The sequence below is a fragment of the Macrotis lagotis genome, chromosome 1 (genome assembly GCF_037893015.1).
Source record: "Macrotis lagotis isolate mMagLag1 chromosome 1, bilby.v1.9.chrom.fasta, whole genome shotgun sequence".
Taxonomy (NCBI): Eukaryota; Metazoa; Chordata; class Mammalia; order Peramelemorphia; family Peramelidae; genus Macrotis; species Macrotis lagotis.
In genome coordinates, this window is record NC_133658.1 from 139933653 (window position 1) to 139953378 (window position 19726).

A 19726-nucleotide genomic window follows, 5' to 3' on the forward strand; every position below is an offset into this window, starting at 1 on the left:
AGGGGATGTTTTCAAATCAGGGTAGGCCTGGAGAAGCCATCCTTATTACACAGCATTTTGACTGATTGAGTCACCCATGAATTCTTCAGACTTGATGTGACCAGCAGGTGGAACCTCTATCTAGGTTTTGGATTTTGCCTTTACTCCTTAGAGCTAGGCTAAAATCAGTGTCACTTAAGGGAGAATCGACAATTCTACACATTTTGACAAGCCTCTTTTGTTTCTTTAATAGATAATACTTTTATTTTAACTTACTATAATCTCATTGATTTGGTAATCCCCTCATTGGTACAAATGACTACTCCTTCCTTGCTTTCTTATCCTGAGCAATTTTTTTCCAAATTCTTCCTGAGATCTTATGAGAGGATCCACCCAACTTTCTGAAAGCCTTCCTCTAGGTTTCCACATACTAGCTAAATGGTTAAGCTATAATGCTTTCATCTAACCACCTGACCAATCCTCCTTTTTTCAGTATGCATCTCTTCAGTCATAACCCATGTGCTCCTTCTTGAATACAGGTCATCATTGGAATTATATGCATGAATACAACTCAAGGAACTGGAATGATGAAGTCTATATGGGTATTTGCCGTTGATAGTCTAACAGTCTTGTGGATTACAAGAGATAGTTAATTTCCTGTTGCTCCTAATGCTGGATTTGGGAGGGAACTTTCAATTATGGCTTTCTACACTGATTAGTTTTGATTTTTAACTGAGAGCAGTATAAAACATTTTAAAAGTATTGTTGACTGAACATTAAATAGAAGTAAAAAAAAATAGATCAATGAAAAAGCATTTATTAAGTGCCAACTATATACCATATAATTACCTTCTAGGTACTGAGAGTATAAAGACAAAAATCTCTGCTCTCACTGAGCTTACAATATTTTAGGAGAAACAAGGTAGGTGTGTGTGTGTGTGTGTGTGTGTGTAGAAACAAAATCTATATGAATTAAATATCAGGTAATTCTTCCTCCATTGGAGGATAGAGAAGAGATACTAACAACTGGAGAACAGGAAAGAACATGGAGGATGCAGGAGATGGCTCTTGAATTGAGATTTCTAAGAGAAGACCCACAAGGTTCAAAGGTAAGTAATATGTAGTAACTCTGGAAAGGCAGACAGGGGAGCCTCCATTTTATTTTAGAGCTAGTTAAACTTCTTGAGCATTTGAGAACTGTGCTTTATAAATTCTACTTTAACTGCAGTTTGGAAGATGGCTTAGAGAGGGGCCAAAATGAATGGCAAGAAGATCAATTAGTAATAATGGAGGTAAAAGAGGTGACAAAGCTTGAACTAGTGTGATGGCTTCCTGGAGAGAAGGGCTCAGATTGTTTTTATATGTCTGATCAAGGAGAATGAAAAGTTAACAATTACATGGTTGGGAACCTGTATGATTAGTGCCCTTGGTGTAGGAATAGTTGTGGAAGGAAATATATTAATACTATGTTTTAGGTACAGATCTGCAAGAATCAATTTTTATTAATTTAACATTCTAAATGTCATCCAGTATACAGGTAGGAATGTCTAAACTGATGTGGTTCCTCCATATTATTGGACTTGTCTCTCCAAGACAATTTGAGGTAACATTTATAGAAATCTTGAGCTAGGGCCACAGCATATTAAAATATAATTTCAGGGTCTGCATTCCAGAACAATACTCAGTCTACTTGAACTACTGGATTTCTTCTTTGACCTCCTCTCTCAAGCACTGAATGAACTTACTCTGATCATTATCTTGCTTCTCACTCCTTCTATCTTCTGGCTTTTATTGAAACCTGTGTTTCTCCGGATGACACATTGATCACCCTTTCTATCAATGGTTATACTTTCACTTATACACCAAATCACCACTTGAGGCAAGGAAATTGAAATGCATCTTTCTTCCCATTGCCAGTTTTTTCCATATTCTCCCCTCTCCTTCTTTGACATTCATTTATTTTTTTTTTTTTACCACCCAAACAAGATTCTGATATTTATATCATCTTCTAGCCTCCAGGAGCATTTCTTTCCTCAGTGAGTCAATTTTCTCTGTACCCCAATTCCTGTTCTTGTTCTAGAAGGCATATCAATCTATATCATGATATTCCTTCTCTCAGTTCCTCAATTTAAACATTTTCCTAGGAACCACTACTCAATTCACCTTCCCAGCTATATACAAGGTGATACCCTTCAACTTGCCATCACCTACAAATGTTTCACAGCCTTGTTCATGATCCTAGATTCCCTTATCTGATCATAAATTTAGTTATTTCAGTTTCAAAACCTCTTCTTTGTCCTCCAGCCAACCTCTTCCCTTGTACACTGCCCCTACATTGCCTTTATGCTCATCTCTTCTCCATCTTGACCCATTAGTGAACCAGTTCAACTTTTTCCTTGTCATCTTTGTCTAAGGCCTCTACTTCCCCTTATTCTATCTTGGATTATTTCCACCATTTGATGTTATCACTAATACTGTGGTGCTCCTGAACAAAGTTGGAGAAATCACAAAAACATGCTATAAATTTGTTATATAATCTCAATTGGGAAATCCATTTATACCTTCTTAATTGACTCAACTTTTGCCCCCCACCTTTTCCGCTGAAAAAAATTAAGATTTTTGGCCAACTGCTCCCTTTCTTTGCCTGACCCAGCCTCTCTCATGTGGAGAGATAACCCTTCTTGCTTAGACAGCGCCCTCTATCTGCACAAATGATCTCATTCATTTTTATCTTTTCTAATAGCTTGCCCCTCTTATCCCTATTCTCTCACTAATTTTCTTTTCTTTTTTTAAAGGGTTTTTATTTTATTTTTTCAAATTACATGCAAAGATGGTCTTTAACATTCATCTTTTTGCAAAGTTTTTTTTTGAGTTCTATATTTTTCTACCACTGTACCTTCTATCTTTACCTCATGGTGGTGAAATATATGATATAGATTATACATTTACAATCCTGTTTAGCATATTTCCATATTAGGCATCTTGTGAAAGAGGAATCAGAACAAAGGGAATAAAAGCCATGAGAAAGAAAAAAAACCAGAAAGAAGTTTTAGAAAGTGAACATAGTATCCTTTGCTCTGCAAAGACTTCATAGTTCTTTCTTTGGATTTCAATGGCATTTCCATAACAGGTCTCTCAGGCTTGTCCTTCATCATGGAAATGCTGAGAGGAGCTGATTCCACCATAGTTGACCATTTGTCAGTGTTGTTATTGTGTACAGTGTTCTTTTTAGGTTTTTTTTTTTTGCAAGGCAGACAGGGTTAAATGACTTGCCCAAGGCCACACAGCTAGGTAATTATTAAGTGTCTGAGACCGGATTTGAACCCAGGTACTCCTGACTCCAGGGCTGGTGCTTTATCCACTACACCACCTAGCTGCCCTTGTGTACAGTGTTCTCATGGTTCTGTTTATTTTCATTCAGCATCAAGTCATACCAGTCTTTCCAGGCTTTTCTGAAGTCTGGTCATTCATGATTTCTTAGAGAACATAGTACTCCATCACATTCTCATACCATAATCTGTTCAGCTGTTTCCCCAATTGATGGGCATCCCCTCAATTTCCAATTCTTTGCCACTACAGAAAGAGCTCCTATAAATATTTTTTATACATGAAGGTCTTTACTCCTTTTTGATGATCTCTTAGGGATACAGACCTAGTAGTGGTATAGTGGAATGACTGGATCAAAGAGAATGCAGTTTTATTGCCCTTTGGGCATAGTTCCAAATTGCTCTCCAGAATGATTGAAGCAGTTCACAGCTCCATCAACAATGTGTTGATGTCCCACATCCTCTCCAATGCTGATCATTTTTTCTTTTTTGTCATTTTAGCCAATCTGATAGGTGTGAGGTGGTACTTCTTTTAATTTGCATTTCTCTAATCAATAATAATTTGGAACATTTTTCCATGTGAATATTAATAGCTTTAATTTTTTCATTTGAAAATAGTCTTTGATCACTTAGCAAGTGAAGAATGATTTGTATTCTTACAAATTTGACTTAGTTCACTCTTATTTTAGAAATGAGTCCTTTAACTCATTTCTAAAACATACAGAGAACTGAGTCATATTTAAAAAAAAAAGCCATTCCCCAGTTTACAAATGGTCAAAGGATATGCAAAGGCAATTTATAGATGAGGAGATCAAAGCAATCCATAGCCATATGAAAAATTGCTCTAAATCATTAATTATTAGAGAAATGCAAATCAAAGCTTCTCTTTGGTACCACCTCACACCTCTCAGACTGGCCAATGCGATCAGAAAAGATAATGATCATTGTTGGAAGGGTTGTGGGAAATCTGGGACACTGGGACATTGTTGGTGGAGCTATGAACTCATTCGACCTTTCTGGAGAGAAATTTGGAATTATACCCAAAGGACAACAAAAATGTGCATACTATTTGATCCAGCAGTACCGCTACTGGGTCTTTACCCTGAAGAGATGAGGAAAAAGGGTAAAAACATCACTTGTACAAAAATATTCATAGCAGCCCTGTTTGTGGTGGCAAAGAATTGGAAATCAAGTAAATGTCCTTCAATTGGGGAATGGCTTAGCAAACTGTAGTATGTGTGTCATGGAACACAGTTGTTCCATTAGAAACCAGGAGGGATGGGAATTTAGGGAAGCCTGGAGGGATTTGCATGAACTGAAGCTGAGCAAGATGAGCAGAATCACAAAAACACTGTATACCCTAACAGCAACATGGGGGTGATGTTCGACCTTGTTCATTCTATCAGTGCAACAACAAGGGACTATTTTGGGCTGTCTGCAGTGGAGAATACCATCTGTATCCAGATAAAGAGTCGTGGAGTTTGAACAATTTTCAAGGACTATTCCCTTTAATTTAGGGGAAAAAAACTAAATATCTTATTGTCTGATCTCGTTATCTCTTATACTTTTTGTTTCTTAAGGATGTGATTTCTCTCTCATCACACTCAAATTGTATCAATGTACAACATGGAAACAAAATAAAGACTGACAGATTGCTTTCCATGGGGGTGGGGGGAGGGAAGTAAGATTGGGGGGAAAATTGTAAAACTCAAAACTCAAATAAAATCTTTAAAAAAAAGAAATGAGTCCTTTAACAGAAATGCTAGCTGTGAAAATTGTTTCCCGGCATTCTGCTTTCCTTCTAATCTTGGTTGCATTAGTTTTATTTGAACAAAACCTTTTTAATTTAATGTAGTCAAAATTGTCCATTTTTCACTTTTTAATGCTCTTTTTTTTTTAAGGTTTTTGCAAGGCAAATGGGGTTAAGTGGCTTGCCCAAGGCCACACAGCTAGGTAATTATTAAGTGTCTGAGACTGGATTTGAACCCAGAGACTTCTGACTCCAGGGCCAGTGCTTTGTCCACTGCACCACCTAGCCGCCCCATTTAATGCTCTTTTTAAATTAAAGATTTTATTTATTTTAAGTTTTACAATTTTTCCCCCAATCTTACTCCTTCCCCCCCCCGAAAGCAATCTGTCAGTCTTTACATTGTTTCCCTGTTGTACATTGATATAAATTGAATGTGACGAGAGAGAAATCACATCCTTAAGGAAGAAACAAGGATAAGAGATAACGAGATCAGACATTGAGATTTCAATTTTTTTTTCTAAATTAAAGGGAATAGCCCTTGAACTTCGTTCAAACTCCACAGTTTTTTATCTGGATACAGATGGTATTCTCCACTGCAGACAGCCTAAAATTGTCCCTGATTGTTGCACTGATGGAATGAGTAAGTCCATCAAGGTTAATCATCACCCCCATGTTGCTGTTAGGGTATACAGTGTTTTTCTGATTCTGCTCATCTCATTCAGCATCAGTTCATGCAAATCCCTCCAGGCTTCCCTAAATTCCTGTCCCTCTTGCTTTCTAATAGAACAATAGTGTTCCATGACATACATATACCATAGTTTGCTAAGCCATTTCCCAATTGAAGGACATTTACTTGATTTCCAATTCTTTGCCACCACAAACAGGGCTGCTATGAATATTTTTTGTACAAGTGATGTTTTTACCCTTTTTCATCATCTCTTCAAGTGTATCGACCCAGTAATGGTATTGCTGGATCAAAGGGTATGCACATTTTTGTTGCCTTTTGGGCGTAGTTCCAAATTTCTCTCCAAAAAGGTTGGATGAATTCACAGCTCTACCAACAATGTAATAGTGTCCCAGATTTCCCACCACCCTTCCAACAATGATCTTATCCTTTCTGGTCATATTGACCAGTCTGAGAGGTGTGGGGTGGTACCTCAGAGAAGCTTTAATTTGCATTTCTCTAATAATTAATGATTTAGAGCAATTTTTCATATGGCTATGGATTGCTTTGATTTCCTCTTCTGTAAATTGCCTTTGCATATCCTTTGACCATTTGTCAACTGGGGAATGGCTTTTTTTAAAATATGACTCAGTTCTCTGTATATTTTAGAAATGAGTCCTTTGTCAGAATCATTAGTTGTAAAGATGGTTTCCCAATTTACTACATTTATTTTTAGATTTTTCAAGGCAATGGGGTTAAGTGGCTTGCCCAAGGCCACAGGGCTAGGTAATTATTAAGTATCTGAGGTCACATTTGAACCCAGGTACTCCTGACTCCAAGGCTGGTGCTCTATTCACTGCACCACCTAGCCGCCCCTACATTTCTTTTGATCTTGGTTACAGTGGTTTTATCTGTGCAAAATTTAATGTAATGTAATTAATGTTAATTGAAATCATGTAGTTTGTTTTTGGTGATGCTCTACATCTCTTCCTCAGTCATAAACTGCTCCCCTTTCCATAGATCTGATAGGTAAATTAGTCCTTGATCTTCTAATTTGCTTATAGTATTGTTTTTTTGAATCCTGTGTCCATTTGGATCTTTTCTTGGTATAGGATGTGAGGTGTTGGTCTAATACATACTAACTTCCAATTTTCCCAGCAGCTTTTATCAAAGAGAGAGTTTTTATCCCAGTAGTTGAACTCTTTGGGTTTATCAAACAGCAGATTACTATAATCATTTTCTGCTATTGCACCTAGTCTATACCATTGGTCCATCACTCTATTTCTTAGTCAATACCAGACAGTTTTGATGACTGCTGCTTTATAATATAATTTAGATCAGGTAAGGCTAAGTCCCCTTCTTTTGCCCTTTTTTTTTTCATTAAATCCCTGGAAATTCTTGACTTTTTATTTCTCATATTAATTTACTTACAACTTTTTCTGACTCATTAATTTTTTTGTAATTTTGATTGGTAGGGCACTAAACAGGTAGTTTAGTTTTGGTAGAATTGTCATTTTTATTATATTAGCTCTACCTATCCATGAGCAGTTGATATTTGCCCAGTTATTTAAATCTGATTTAATTTGTGTGAGAAGTGTTTTATAATTGTTTTCAAAAAGTTTCTGAGTTTGCCTTGGCAAATAGACTCCCAGGTATTTTATATTGTCTGGATATGGAATTTCTCTTTCTAGCTCTTCCTGCTGTATCTTGTTGGTCATATATAGAAAAGTTGAGAATTTATGAGGGTTTATTTTATATCCTGCAACTTTGCTAAAATTGCTAATTGTTTCCAGTATTTTTTTTGGATAATTTCTTGAGATTCTCTAGTTATACCATCATGTCATTTGCAAAGAGTGAGAGTTTTGTCTCTTCCTTCCCAATTCTTATTCCTTCAATTTCTTTTTCTTCTCTAATTGCTGAGGCTAACATTTCTAATACGATATTGAATAGTAGTGGTGATAATGGGCATCCTTGTTTCACTTCTGTTTTTATTGGGAATGCCTCTAGCCTCTCCCCATTGAATATAATACTTGTTGATGGTTTCAGATAGATACTGCTAATTGTTCTAAGGAACAGTCCTCTTTCTTGTTTGGTCATAAATTCCTCTCCCCTCCATAGATCTATTTTTTGTTCTCGTAATTGTCTTATGGTATTATCCTTTATGTCTAAATCCTATATTCATTTCAACCTTATCTTGGTATAGAGCATGAAATGTTAGTCTGTGACTAGTTTTTGTCATATTGTGTTCCAGTTTTCCCAGCAGTTTGTTAAATAGGGAGTTCCTATCCCAGAAGCTAAAGGCTTTGGGTTTATCAAACAGTATATTACCATAATCATTTACTACTGTTTCTTTTATAGCTAATCTGTAGAGATTCACTTCTCTATTTCTTGGTCAGTACTAGACATTTTTCATGATTGCTATCTTATAGTTTTAGATCTGGTACATCTAGGCCACCTTCCTTTGCATTTTTTTATTAGTTCCTTTAATATTCTTGACCCTTTGTTCCTCCAGAGGAATTTTGTTATTTTTTTCCTAGCTCTGTAAAATATTGTTTTGATTTTTCTCACTAATTTTTAATTGATTATTTTTATTGGCTGCTTCTCTACAGGTCTGTGTTCTCCCCCATCCTCCAAAATACCCTCCTCATTTGATTCATCCCCTATAGTGCTCCCCCCTCTATCTCTCTTTTTGTCGCTAAATTCCTTAAGAAATCCTCTCCTCACTGTCTTAACTCTATAAAGTTTGCTTCTGATCTCATTTAACCGAAACTACTATCTCCAGTTATCAATGATTTCTTACTTGCCAAAGTTAATACCTTTTCTCAATCCTTATCCTTTTTGATCTCTCTGCAGCTTTTCTCTTCAAGCTTTTATGATACTATTCTCCTTAGTACCTATCTGACTGCTCTTTCTGTCTTCTTTAAAGATGGATCTTCATCTGGGTCATCTTCACTAAATATGGATATTGCTCAGGGCTCTATCCTGGGTTATTTATACTATTTTACCTGGTGATCTCTAGGTACCAAGAACTTAGTTATTATGATTCTTTTATCTATTTATCTAGTCATAACCTCCAATTTTGCTTCTCCATCTACTTAACTTGACTGGATGTTCCATAGACGTGTTAAAATTCATTATCTCCCGAGGCAGGGTTAGAGTTAGTGGTTTTAGAGTTTAACCCTGACCTAAATGTGGGCTCTAACCCTTCCTTCTCCTAAGCTCATCGTTATTTTTTTTGAACTTGAAATCTTTTATTTAATATTCTCATTTTGTACAAATAATGTTTTTTTACATTAATAAAATATTCTTGTTTAAGAGTAAACGAGGGGCAGCTAGGTGGCACAGTGAATAGAGCACCAGCCTTGGAGTCAGGAGTACCTGGGTTCAAATCCGACCTCAGACACTTAATTACCTAGTCGTGTGGCCTTGGGCAAGCCACTTAACCCCATTGCCTTGAAAATCTAAAAAAAAAAAGAGTAAATGAAATACCCCCCCCATAAATATAGACTTGCTTGAGTGTTAAAAGTAAAGGGGAGAGGAAAAAAAAATTAAAATTACAAAAATAATAGTAATAATTGTAGGTATGGCCAGGTGGTGCAATGGACGGAGCACTAGCCCTGGAGCCATGAGCACCCAAGCCCACATCTGGCCCCATATACCCAACAATCAGCCATGTGACATGAAAGCCACCCGAACCCCACTGCCCTGCAAAAACCAAAAAAAAAAAAAAACCACCCAAAATAAAATGGTAATAATAATAGGGGTGGCTGAGTGGCGGACAGAGCATTGGCCCTTGAGCCAGGAGCACCCGGGTCCAAATCCGGCCTCAGACACCCAGTGATCACCCTGCTATGCGGCCCCAGGCAGGCCACCCAGCCCCATTTGCCCTGCACCCCCCCCCCCCAAATAATAATAATAAAAAATGTGCTTGAATTTTTGTTCCAACACCAACAACTCTGTCATGGGTGGATCACATTCTTTATAATAAGTCCATCGCAAAAGTTACTTCCATATTTTTCCAATGTTGCCATTGCTGATCGTAACTCCGTCCTTTCGTATTTCTCCACTACCATGTGTATATTTTCACTCTCCTTTCACTCTGACTCTGCTGTAGGGTAGCTGAGTGGTGCAGCAGACAGATCCCCAGCTCTGGGGCCAAGAGGCCCTGAGCCCCCATACCACCCCTTAGGCCCAGCATTTACCTGGCCCTATGGTCCCATACAGGCCATCCAATCCCAGCCCCTTGCAAGAAGTAAAAAAGAAAAATGTGTTGTATCTGACCACTCACCCCCTATGGTCCATCCTCTCCTCCATCACTCACATCCCCCCCCTTCCCCCTGTCCCCCCCTTATTACTCCAGATGCCTATACCCCATTGAGTATATATGCTGTTTCCTCTCCTAGCCACCTCTGATGAGAGCAAAGATTCCCTCATTACCCCTTGCCTTCCTCCCTTCCATATCATTGCAATGGCTCATTGTAATAAAGAAAAATCTTATTATATGAAATATCTTGGCCTATTCCCCCCTCTCCTTTTTCTTTCTCCCATTACATTTCCCTTTTTCCTATTGACTCCATTTTTACACCATATTTTATCTTCAAATTCAGCTTCCTCCTGTGCTTCAACTATAAAAGCTCCCTCTACCTGCTCTATTAATTGAGAAGGTTCATATGAGTATTATCAGTGTCATTTTTCTATGCAGAAATACATGCAGTTCATCATCATTAAGTCCCTCATATTTTCCTCCTCTCCTCCACTCTCTATGCTTCACCCGAGTCCTGTATCTGAAGATCAAACCTTCTGTTCAGCTCTGGCCATTCCAAAAGGAACATTTGAAATTCCCCTGGTTCATTGAAAGTCCATCTTTTTCCCTGGAAGAGGACATTCAGCCTTGTTGGGTAGTTGATTCTTGGCTGCATTCTAAGCTCTTTTGCCTTCCAGTATATTATATTCCAAGCCCTATGAGCTTCCAATGTAGTTGCTGCTAAGTCGTGTGTGATCCTAACTGCAGCTCCACGATATTTGAATTGTGTCCTTCTGGCTGCTTGTAATATTTTCTCTTTTACTTGGGAGTTCTGGAATTTGGCTGTAATATTCCTAGGGGTTGGTTTTTTGGGATCTCTTTCTCGGGGGGATCGGTGGATTCTCTCCATTTCTATTTTGCCCTCTGCTTCTAGAATATCAGGGCAATTTTCCTGTAGTAATTCTTTGAAAATGATGTCAAGGCTCTTTTCCTGATCATGACATTCAGGTATTCCAATAATTTTTAAATTATCTTTCCTAAGTCTGTTTTCCATATCAGTTGTTTTTTCAATGAGATATTTCACATTTTCTTCTAATTTTTCATTTTTTTGGTTTTGAAGTAATCCTGGTTTCTCATAAATTCATCAGTCTCTCTGGGTTCTAGTCTTTGTCTGAAGGATCTGTTTTCCTCAGAGAGTTTTCTTATCTCTTTTTCCATCTGGCCAATTTTGCTTTTTAAAGCATTCTTCTCCTTAATAACTTTTTAAACTGTTTTATCCATTTGACCTAAGCTGGTTTTTAGCATGCTATTTTCTTCAGCATTCTTTTGGATTTCCTTTGACTAGGCTGCTGACTTCATTTACATGTTTTTCCTGCATCTCTCTCATTTCTTTTCCCAGTTTTTCTTCTAACTCCCTCATTTGATTTTCAAAGTCTTTTTTGAGCTCTGTCATAGCCTGAGCCCAATTTCTATTTTTCTTGGAGTCTTTAGATGCAGGAACTTGTGCTTCCTCAAATTCAGACTGAGTATTTAGATCCTTCTTGGGCTCATATGAAAAATATTTCTCAATGCTGTTCCTCTTTTTTCTCTGCTTGCTCATTTTCCCAGCCTGAGCCTGGTTTTGGGGTGCTTCCTGAGCTTTTGGGACACTCCCACAAGGGTCTCGGTGTGTGAGGCTCTGTCCTCCCTCCTGGTCTTTGAATGACCATATGCGCCCCCACGGGGCTGAGGTGGGGGGGGGCTGTTGTTCTATGGGGGGCCTAGACTGAGATCAGGATCTGAATGTGGTCAAAGCCCCAGAGTCCTGTTCCAGGGACAGAGCTCTGCAGTCTCTCTTCACTCCCCTCCCTCAGCTCAATGGGCTCATGCCTTGGGGGCTCCTGCTATTGGCTCTGCCTGCTTCTGTTTCCTGGAACTCCTCTGGCCATGCTGCTCTCTGTGTGCCCTGAGGGCTGGGCTTCATGTGCTTGCTCTGGCAGAGGTCCCTCCCCCCTTGTTCCCCCAATTTTGCCTGGTGCTCCCTGGGGTGTAGCTCAGGAGACTCTTTCTTTCGCTCTGGTGGGCCTCCCCTCCAACCCCAGGGAGCAGAGCCTTTCTGCTCTTTTCTGGGTTACCTTGAGTAGAACTGTCTCACTGGGTCCCTCTGTGGGTTCTGTCTCTCGAAAATTTAGTTAGAGTTCTTAGCTTACGAGTTTTATGAGAGAGCGCCTAAGACATGATCTGTTCTTGTCACCATCTTGCCCCCCCCCCTTAAGCTTATTGTTATTCCAGGGCACCACCAACCTAGAATTACCCAGACTCATAAACCAGGTGTCATTTTTCTGTTCTATTACTTTACCTCTTGTATCTAAATTAAACTAAATCCTGTCAATTTTCCTTACATCTGTTATATGGATTTGCTCCTTTCTTTCTGACACTCTCTATTTAGATGTAGACCTTTATCACCTCATGCCTGAACTGTTACAAATAGTCTGCTACTTGGTCTCCCTGCTTTTCAAGGCTTCTCACTTTAACTTTTATCCAAGCTCTTCATAAGCTGGCTTCTTCCTGCCAGTCCAGTCTTTTTGCTACCTTATTAACCCTTACACGTGATGCTGTCCTTGCTTCCTTGCTGTCCTTGAAGTAATAAGATATTCTGTCTTTCAGTTCCATGCATTTGCACTGACTCTCCCACATTCCTGCCATCTGACTAACATGGCTTTCTTCAAGTTGTAGCCAAAATCCCACCTTCTAAATAAGCCTTTCCCTATTTCTCTGTTTATTATTTCCAATTTATTATATGTGTGTATGTATATGTGTATGTGTGTTTGTGTGTATACAGGCATCTTGTTTTTTCATGTCTTCTTCATTAGAATGAACTTGAAAGGAAGAACTGTCACCACATTTTTTGTATTTAGTGTTTTAATATTAGCACAGAGTAAGTGCTTAATAATTGCTTATTGATTTGACTTGAACATTAATTACTTGAGATAATCTAGAGGAGAACAAATAAGATGATGGAGGGAAGCTTAATCATGTCATAATGAAGGATTGTTAAAGGAACTGGATATATTTAGCTTGGAGAGTTGAAGATTTAAAGGTAGGTGAACATAATTACCTATTGTCTTCAGCTGTCTCAAGGATTGTCATATGGAAAATGAATCTTAAAATTTTTATTTATTTTTTCCCATGAGGACAAAACTAGAATAAATGGGTTGAGTTACACAAGCATAGATTTGATTCATTGTAAGAACTAGACTTGATAATTTAACATTAATATTCTAGAGCAGGGGTGGGATGTTTGGTTCACAGCTGTATAAGACCTGAGAAATCATTTGGTCTGGTGCTGCCATGGCAACCACAATCAGCGCTCAAGATTCAATAAATCTGGGAACTTTTTAGAGGAATTAAATGTTTGGCTAAATGTGGCAGGCTAATTTTAAAGTTTTTATCCTTGGCATAAAAAAGTTTTCCCACCCCTGTTCTAGAGGATAGTTTTACGATGAGTATTGTTGGTTGGTTCTTGTCCTTTGTTGTTGAAGAAGACCAAAATGACATCACTATGTTTGAGACCAATTACAATGTGTCTGATTTAGACTAGTCAGACTAATATGAGCTTGGAATGTTTTACCACAGGTCGGGCACAAATAGTCCATGTGAACACCTGGGATTCATATTCTAAACTTATGGACATCACGTTTCCTTTGAACTGCTTCAATTCTGCCCTTCTTATAGAGTCCAGCCCCCTCACTGATGAGGGCACACCATGCCATATGATCCTATGCCAGAGTCTCCCATCAATTCTAAAGTTCTTCAATGAGACCTTCAGGGTGTCCTTGTATCACTTCTTCCAACCCCCTTTTGAGTGCTTGCCTTGTGTGAGTTCTCTTTTTTTTTTTAGGTTTTTATTTTTATTTTTTTTTAGGTTTTTGTAAGGCAGATGGGGTTAAGTGGCTTTGCCCAAGGCCACACAGCTAGGTAATTATTAAGTATTTGAGACGGATTTGAACCCAGGTACTCCTGACTCCAGGGCTGGTGCTTTATCCATTGTGCCACCTAGCCGCACCCTTGTTTGAGTTCTCCATAGAATAAGTCTTTTTAACAATTGTACTTCTGGCATTCTAAAACAACGTGACTAACCCATTGTACTTGCACTCTCTGTAGTAATGTTTGAAAGCTGGGCAGTTTAGTTCAAGATAGGCCCTCAGTATCTGTTATCTTTTTCTGCCAGGTTATCTTCAGACTCTTAAGACAATTTAAATGGAAGTGATTCAGTTTCCTGACATGGCCCTAGTAGACTGTTCAGTTTTCACAGGCATATAGCAGTGAGGTCAGCACAACAGCTCTGTAGACCTTCAGTTTGGTAGTTAGTCTTATATCTCTTTTCTCCCACACTTTGTTTCGGAGCCTCCCAAATACTGAGCTAACTCTAGCAGTGTGTGTTTCAATCTCCTTGTCAATGTGTACCTCCTTGGAAAGGACACTGCCGAGATAAGTGAACTTGTCCATAGTATTCAAAATAACTCCATTTGCTGTATTCAATGATTCCATATATGGATGGTGTGGTGCTGGCTGATGGAGCACTTGGTATTAATTGTTAGGTGGTCTATCTATATTTTGTTGCATCTCAACTTCAGAGGCTACATTGAATGCACAGTCATCTACAAACTGAAGATCATGCACCAACATTCCCTCCACTTTTGTCTTGGCTTGTAATCTTTTCAAGTTGAAGAATTTACCATGTGTGCAGTAGCTAACCTGTTCATCCACAGTGAAGGCGTTTGATAACATGGCTGCAGGACACATCCTTGTTTTACTCCATTAGTGATTGGGAAATCTCGAGAGCATCTTCCACTATCCAGAGTCATGGCTAGCATGTCTTCATGGAATTGATGTACAATATTGAACTTCTCTGGGCAACCAAATCTTGGCATCATTTTCCATAAACCCTCATGATTGACAATATCAAAGGATTCAGTCAGATCTACAGATGTTGTATACAGACTTCTGTTCTGTTTCTGGCATTTTTCTTGGAGTTGTCAGGCAACAAACACCATATCGATGGTTTCTCTACCTTTCTAAAATCACACTGCCTCTCAGTGTGGTGACCATCTTCCAGGTGAAGGATCAGTCTATCGAGAAGGACTCTGACAAGAATCTTACCAGCAGTGACTAGAAGAGAAATAATCTTGTGATTGTCACAGGACATTTTAGTTCCTTGAGCTTTATAGAGGACAACAGAGGCATCCTTGAATTCTTGGGGGGATAATCTCTTCAAGCCATATAAACTGGAAATTTTCAGTCAGTTTTTGGATAAGCAATGGACTTCCCCACCTTTTAGATTTCAGCTGGAATAGAATCAGCACCAGGTGCTTTGCCACATGGAAGGAATCTAATGGCATTCAAAACTTATTCAGTTGGAACTTCAGTAGGAATGGATTGACTGCAACTTGAGGTAAACTGTCGATGGCTTTTGCATTGATTGACAATGGTCTGTTTAGAACACTATGTAAAGTGTTCAGTCTATTTCTCTAGGATCATGTCCCTGTTGTTGATCGATGGGGATCAATCAGCATTGAGTAGTTGAGATGCACCTTATGTCTTTGACCCATAAATAGCCTTAAAGGCATCATAAAGCATTTAGGTTTATTACTGTCTCCATAAAACTGAATTTCATCTACCTTCTTACTGAACCAAGATTTGCATCTCTCTAAGCTTCACTAGTACTTTACTTTTGATAAAATTAAGTGATGCCTTTTTAGAAATAGATGAACTATCCTGCTGGTGAATCCTGTGGAGTACTCATTTTTCATTTAGCAACTTCCCCATCATTTTCATCAAACCAGTCTTTTTATTTGTGAGTGTTCTGGCTCAGATGAGCAAATGAAGCCTGTACACCAGATCTCTGAAAGCTGCCCACTCTTTTTCTTCTCCACTATTGCCAACTATGTTATCTCAGTTTTCCCTCCAAGTTAGCAACAAATTGTTCCCACTCAGAGAGACACTCTAATCTCTTGACGTTAATTCTTCTAGTATTCTTTTTGCTTTGGGGCCGCTGCTTTGATTGAATGTGAATATTTCGATTGGAGTGGATGAGTCTGTGATCAATCCATCATTCTGCACCACACATTGCCTTTGTCACTCTCACATCCTGTCTGCCTGTTCTCCTTAGAATCACTTAGTCTAATAGATACCAATGTTTGCTATGAGGGTACATCCAAGGCAGTTTTATTGCATTTTAGGTAAATGGAAGACAGTGTTTGTGATGAGAAGATTATGAGATATACAAGCCTTCAGTAGTAGGTGACTATTGTTGTTGCTGTTTCCAACTCCATTCCTCCCAAGGACTCCCTGCCATTTCTGGTAACCTGAGCCTATGCTAGCCTTAAAAGTCACCCAGAATTATGAACTTATCCTCCTTTGATACACTGATGATAAGGGTCTCCATGTCCAAATACAATTTTTCATTAATTTCATCAGTGTTCATTATGGTGGGAACATAGGCACTGATGACATTTTCCAGAAGTTGCAATCTCATTGTCATGAGCCTGTCATTCACTCCTTTTGGTAGGCATTCAAGAATGTTGACTAGATTAGTTTTGATTGCAAAATCTACTAATGCACTCCCCTTCACTGAGGTCACTCTAGAAAAATGTGTGTATCCAGCTCTTGACATCACTAAGCTGACTTTCATTGGCCACTCTTGTATCACTCAGGGCTGCTATTTGGATAAGATAACTGCTGAGTTTTCTCACAACAAGAGCTGTTCATCTTTCAGGTCTATTTAATCTTGTGTTATCTATGAGTGTGTGCATGATCCATTCATAGATGGTGAGTGGGATCCTTTTTGAAGAAATTTTTGTAGATTTTTTTTGTGATTTGACTGCACTGTGTGATCCCTTTCTGTTGCAGTAATCAAGCCAGGGTTGGGTTAGCAGTCAGTTTTTAGGGTAGCCCTTTCCTCACATCAGTAGATGAGTAGTGCTATCCTTAAAAGGCCTGCTCAGTTACCCAGGGGCTGCCAAATCTCCCTGCTACAACTGGGCCTGGGCTGTGATTACAACTCCCAGTTTATCCATACCTGCTGCTTTGTCACTTGCCTGTCACCACAGGACTTTGAGGAATGGTAAAGTATGGGTGATATTTTTTGATGCCTGTGTAAATTGAATTTAAGTGAGGTAGAGCTATATGAAGTTATCCACTATCCACCTCATTCTCCCAAAGTCATCATGATCAGAATGGCAGGTAGAGTCAAGATAACTGGTGAAGGCTCTAGATGCCGTGGATGACCTTGGTGTCTTTGATGTCTAACCAGGCTCTAAGCACTCCATACATAGCACCTGCTTCATGGCTGTTGCAATGAAATGTTCTCATCCACCATTCCACCAGTGGAAGGCTTCACATGGTGAGTTGACACTCCCCACAACTCACTGATGAGTTTGAGTTTGAGACACCCTCGGTTACCCTCAACCTGGTTCAGTCCACTTGTGGAAATGGTTTACCAGAGTGTAGGTGCTGTGCATGCTACAGCTTCTTGGAGTCACAGGTGAGAATTAGGTGACTCAGGTGGACCCCACAGGTAGCCAACAGTACTGAAAAAGGCTTGGCAGCACTTACACCAAGGTTCTAGTCTTCCTTGAAAACACCCTACACTCCATTTCCAGTAAAGACTACCACAACTTCACCTATGAAATTTTATGATAAATAGTAAACCAGTAAACTTGCACACTTTTGTATTTTTCTCCTTTTTCCCTCATCCCTATTCCTCAGTATTTTGCTTCTGAATACCACTTCCTTCCATATGTTGCCCTTCTAACCAATCCCCCCTCCTCTTTCTTTTCCCTCTTTCTTTCCCCTTTCCCTTTGCCTTCTTCCTTCCCTTCCTTCTGTCAGTTCCTCTTTTCCTCCCTTCTTCCCTCTTAATGCTTAGAAGGTAAGATACTTTTCTAAACTCAAGTCTATTTGTGTGTGTGTGTGTGTGTCCCTTTGAACCAAATCTGTTGAGAGTAAGATTCAGGTAGTTCTTACTTCCCTTCTCCTCTTTTGCAGTAGGTCCTTTGTACCTCTTCATGTGATGTAATTTACCCCATTCAATCTCTTCCTTCCTCCCATCTCTTTAATATCCCCCCACCCTTTTTTTGGGGGGGGGTAAGGCAAACAGGGTTAAAGTGGCTTGCCCAAGGCCGCACAGCTAGGTAATTATTAAGTGTCTGAGACCGGATTTGGACCCAGGTACTCCTGACTCCAGGGCTGATGCTTTATCTACTGTGCCACCTAGCCGCCCCCAAAGTATTAGTTTTTTGTTTTTTTTTTTTGGTTTTTGCAAGGCAAATGGGGTTAAGTGGCTTGCCCAAGGCCACACAGTTAAGTAATTATTAAGTGTCTGAGAACAGATTTGAACCCAGGTACTCCTGACTCCAAGGCCTGTGCTTTATCCATACGCCACCTAGCCACCCCCAATGTTCCTGTTTTTAAGGAAATAATATTTTTAAATCATGCCATCAGAGTCACGGACAAGTTGTGGACATAAGTATGTCCATTACTTCTGGCTAAGTATATTCCCTCTAACAGTCAGAATTCTCAAGAGTTATGAGATTCTTTCAGGTGAGGATATAGTCTGTTTCATCTTTTTGAATAAGTTACTTTTTTTCTTTTTTACCTTTTCATATATCTCTTGAGTCTTCTGTTTGAAGATCAGATTTTCTGTTTAGCTCTGGTCTTTTCATCAGGGAAAGTTGAAAGCCTCCTATTTTGTTAAATATCCATCTTTTCTACTGGAAGAGAAGGTTCAGTTTTGCTGGATAGTGAATTCTTGGCTGTATTCCAAGCTCCCTTGCTCTCTGGAATATCATATTCCAGGCCCTTCTGTCCCTTAATGTTGATGCAGCCAGTTCCTGTGTAATCCTGACTGTGGCTCCTTGGTATTTAAATTGATTTTTTCTGGCCACTTGAAGTATTTTTTTTATTCTTTTTTCCTTTTTACAGATTTTCCCCCATTTTTGTTCTGTATCCCCCCCCCCCCCGCTCCATCCCGGCAATCTGATAGTCTTTACATTATTTCCGTGCTATACTTTGATCAAAATTGATTGTGTTGAGAGAAATCAAATCCTTAAGGAAAAAATAAAATATAATATGAGATAGCAAAATTATGTAATAATAATAATAATATAACTTTTTTAAAAATTGAAGGTAATAGTCTTTGGTCTTTGTTTAAACTTCACAGTTCTTTCTTTGAATACAGATGGTATTCTCCATCACAGATACCCTGAAATTGTCCCTGATTATTGCACTGATGAAACAAGCAAGTCCCTTAGGGTCGATCATCAACCGCATGTTGCTGTTAGGGTGTACTGACCCTCCTGGGTCATTCTCCTGCTTTTCTTAAGGATTTCTAGTTTTTTTCATCTCAACTGCTGCCAGAATTTTAGTATTACTATTTCGGTCCCTTTTAAGTATTTTTTTTCCCCATCTTCTTTTTTTCTCCTTCTCTCCCCCCACCCCCCAATTCAGCAACCTCCTTAACACCATTGATCTTTGTGCCCCACCTCAACCTTTATCTGATACTTGTCATAATTCAAAATTTCTCTTTCTAGCCACAACCTCCTGTCTTTCCTTAGGCCTTAATCCTAAGCAATTTATTATAGTCAGCATGATCCCAACCAGTTTATCCCTTAGGATTCTCCCAGGGCATCAGCCTTGCTAGGACTTCAACTTCTTTCTTTGTCTTAATTCTATACTTAACCTGTTTAGCTAGTCAGTGAACTCAACTCTCAGGCTTTGCTCTC

General features: G+C 39.0%; 1 protein-coding gene across 3 annotated transcripts in view; it reads left to right on the forward strand.

The window, feature by feature from the left end:
- Positions 1-19726, forward strand: part of BAG4 (BAG cochaperone 4) — a 45386-nt gene that overhangs the window by 1269 nt on the left and 24391 nt on the right. The window contains exons 2-3 of one of the 3 annotated variants that reach the window (XM_074208819.1): positions 519-581; positions 963-1088. The exons of 1 other annotated variant lie outside the window; for it this stretch is intronic. In XM_074208819.1, coding sequence (XP_074064920.1) covers positions 519-581; positions 963-1088 — 189 coding nt within the window. The remainder of the gene's footprint in view (positions 1-518; positions 582-962; positions 1089-19726) is intronic. One more of the 3 variants, XM_074208820.1, reaches the window with a different exon arrangement.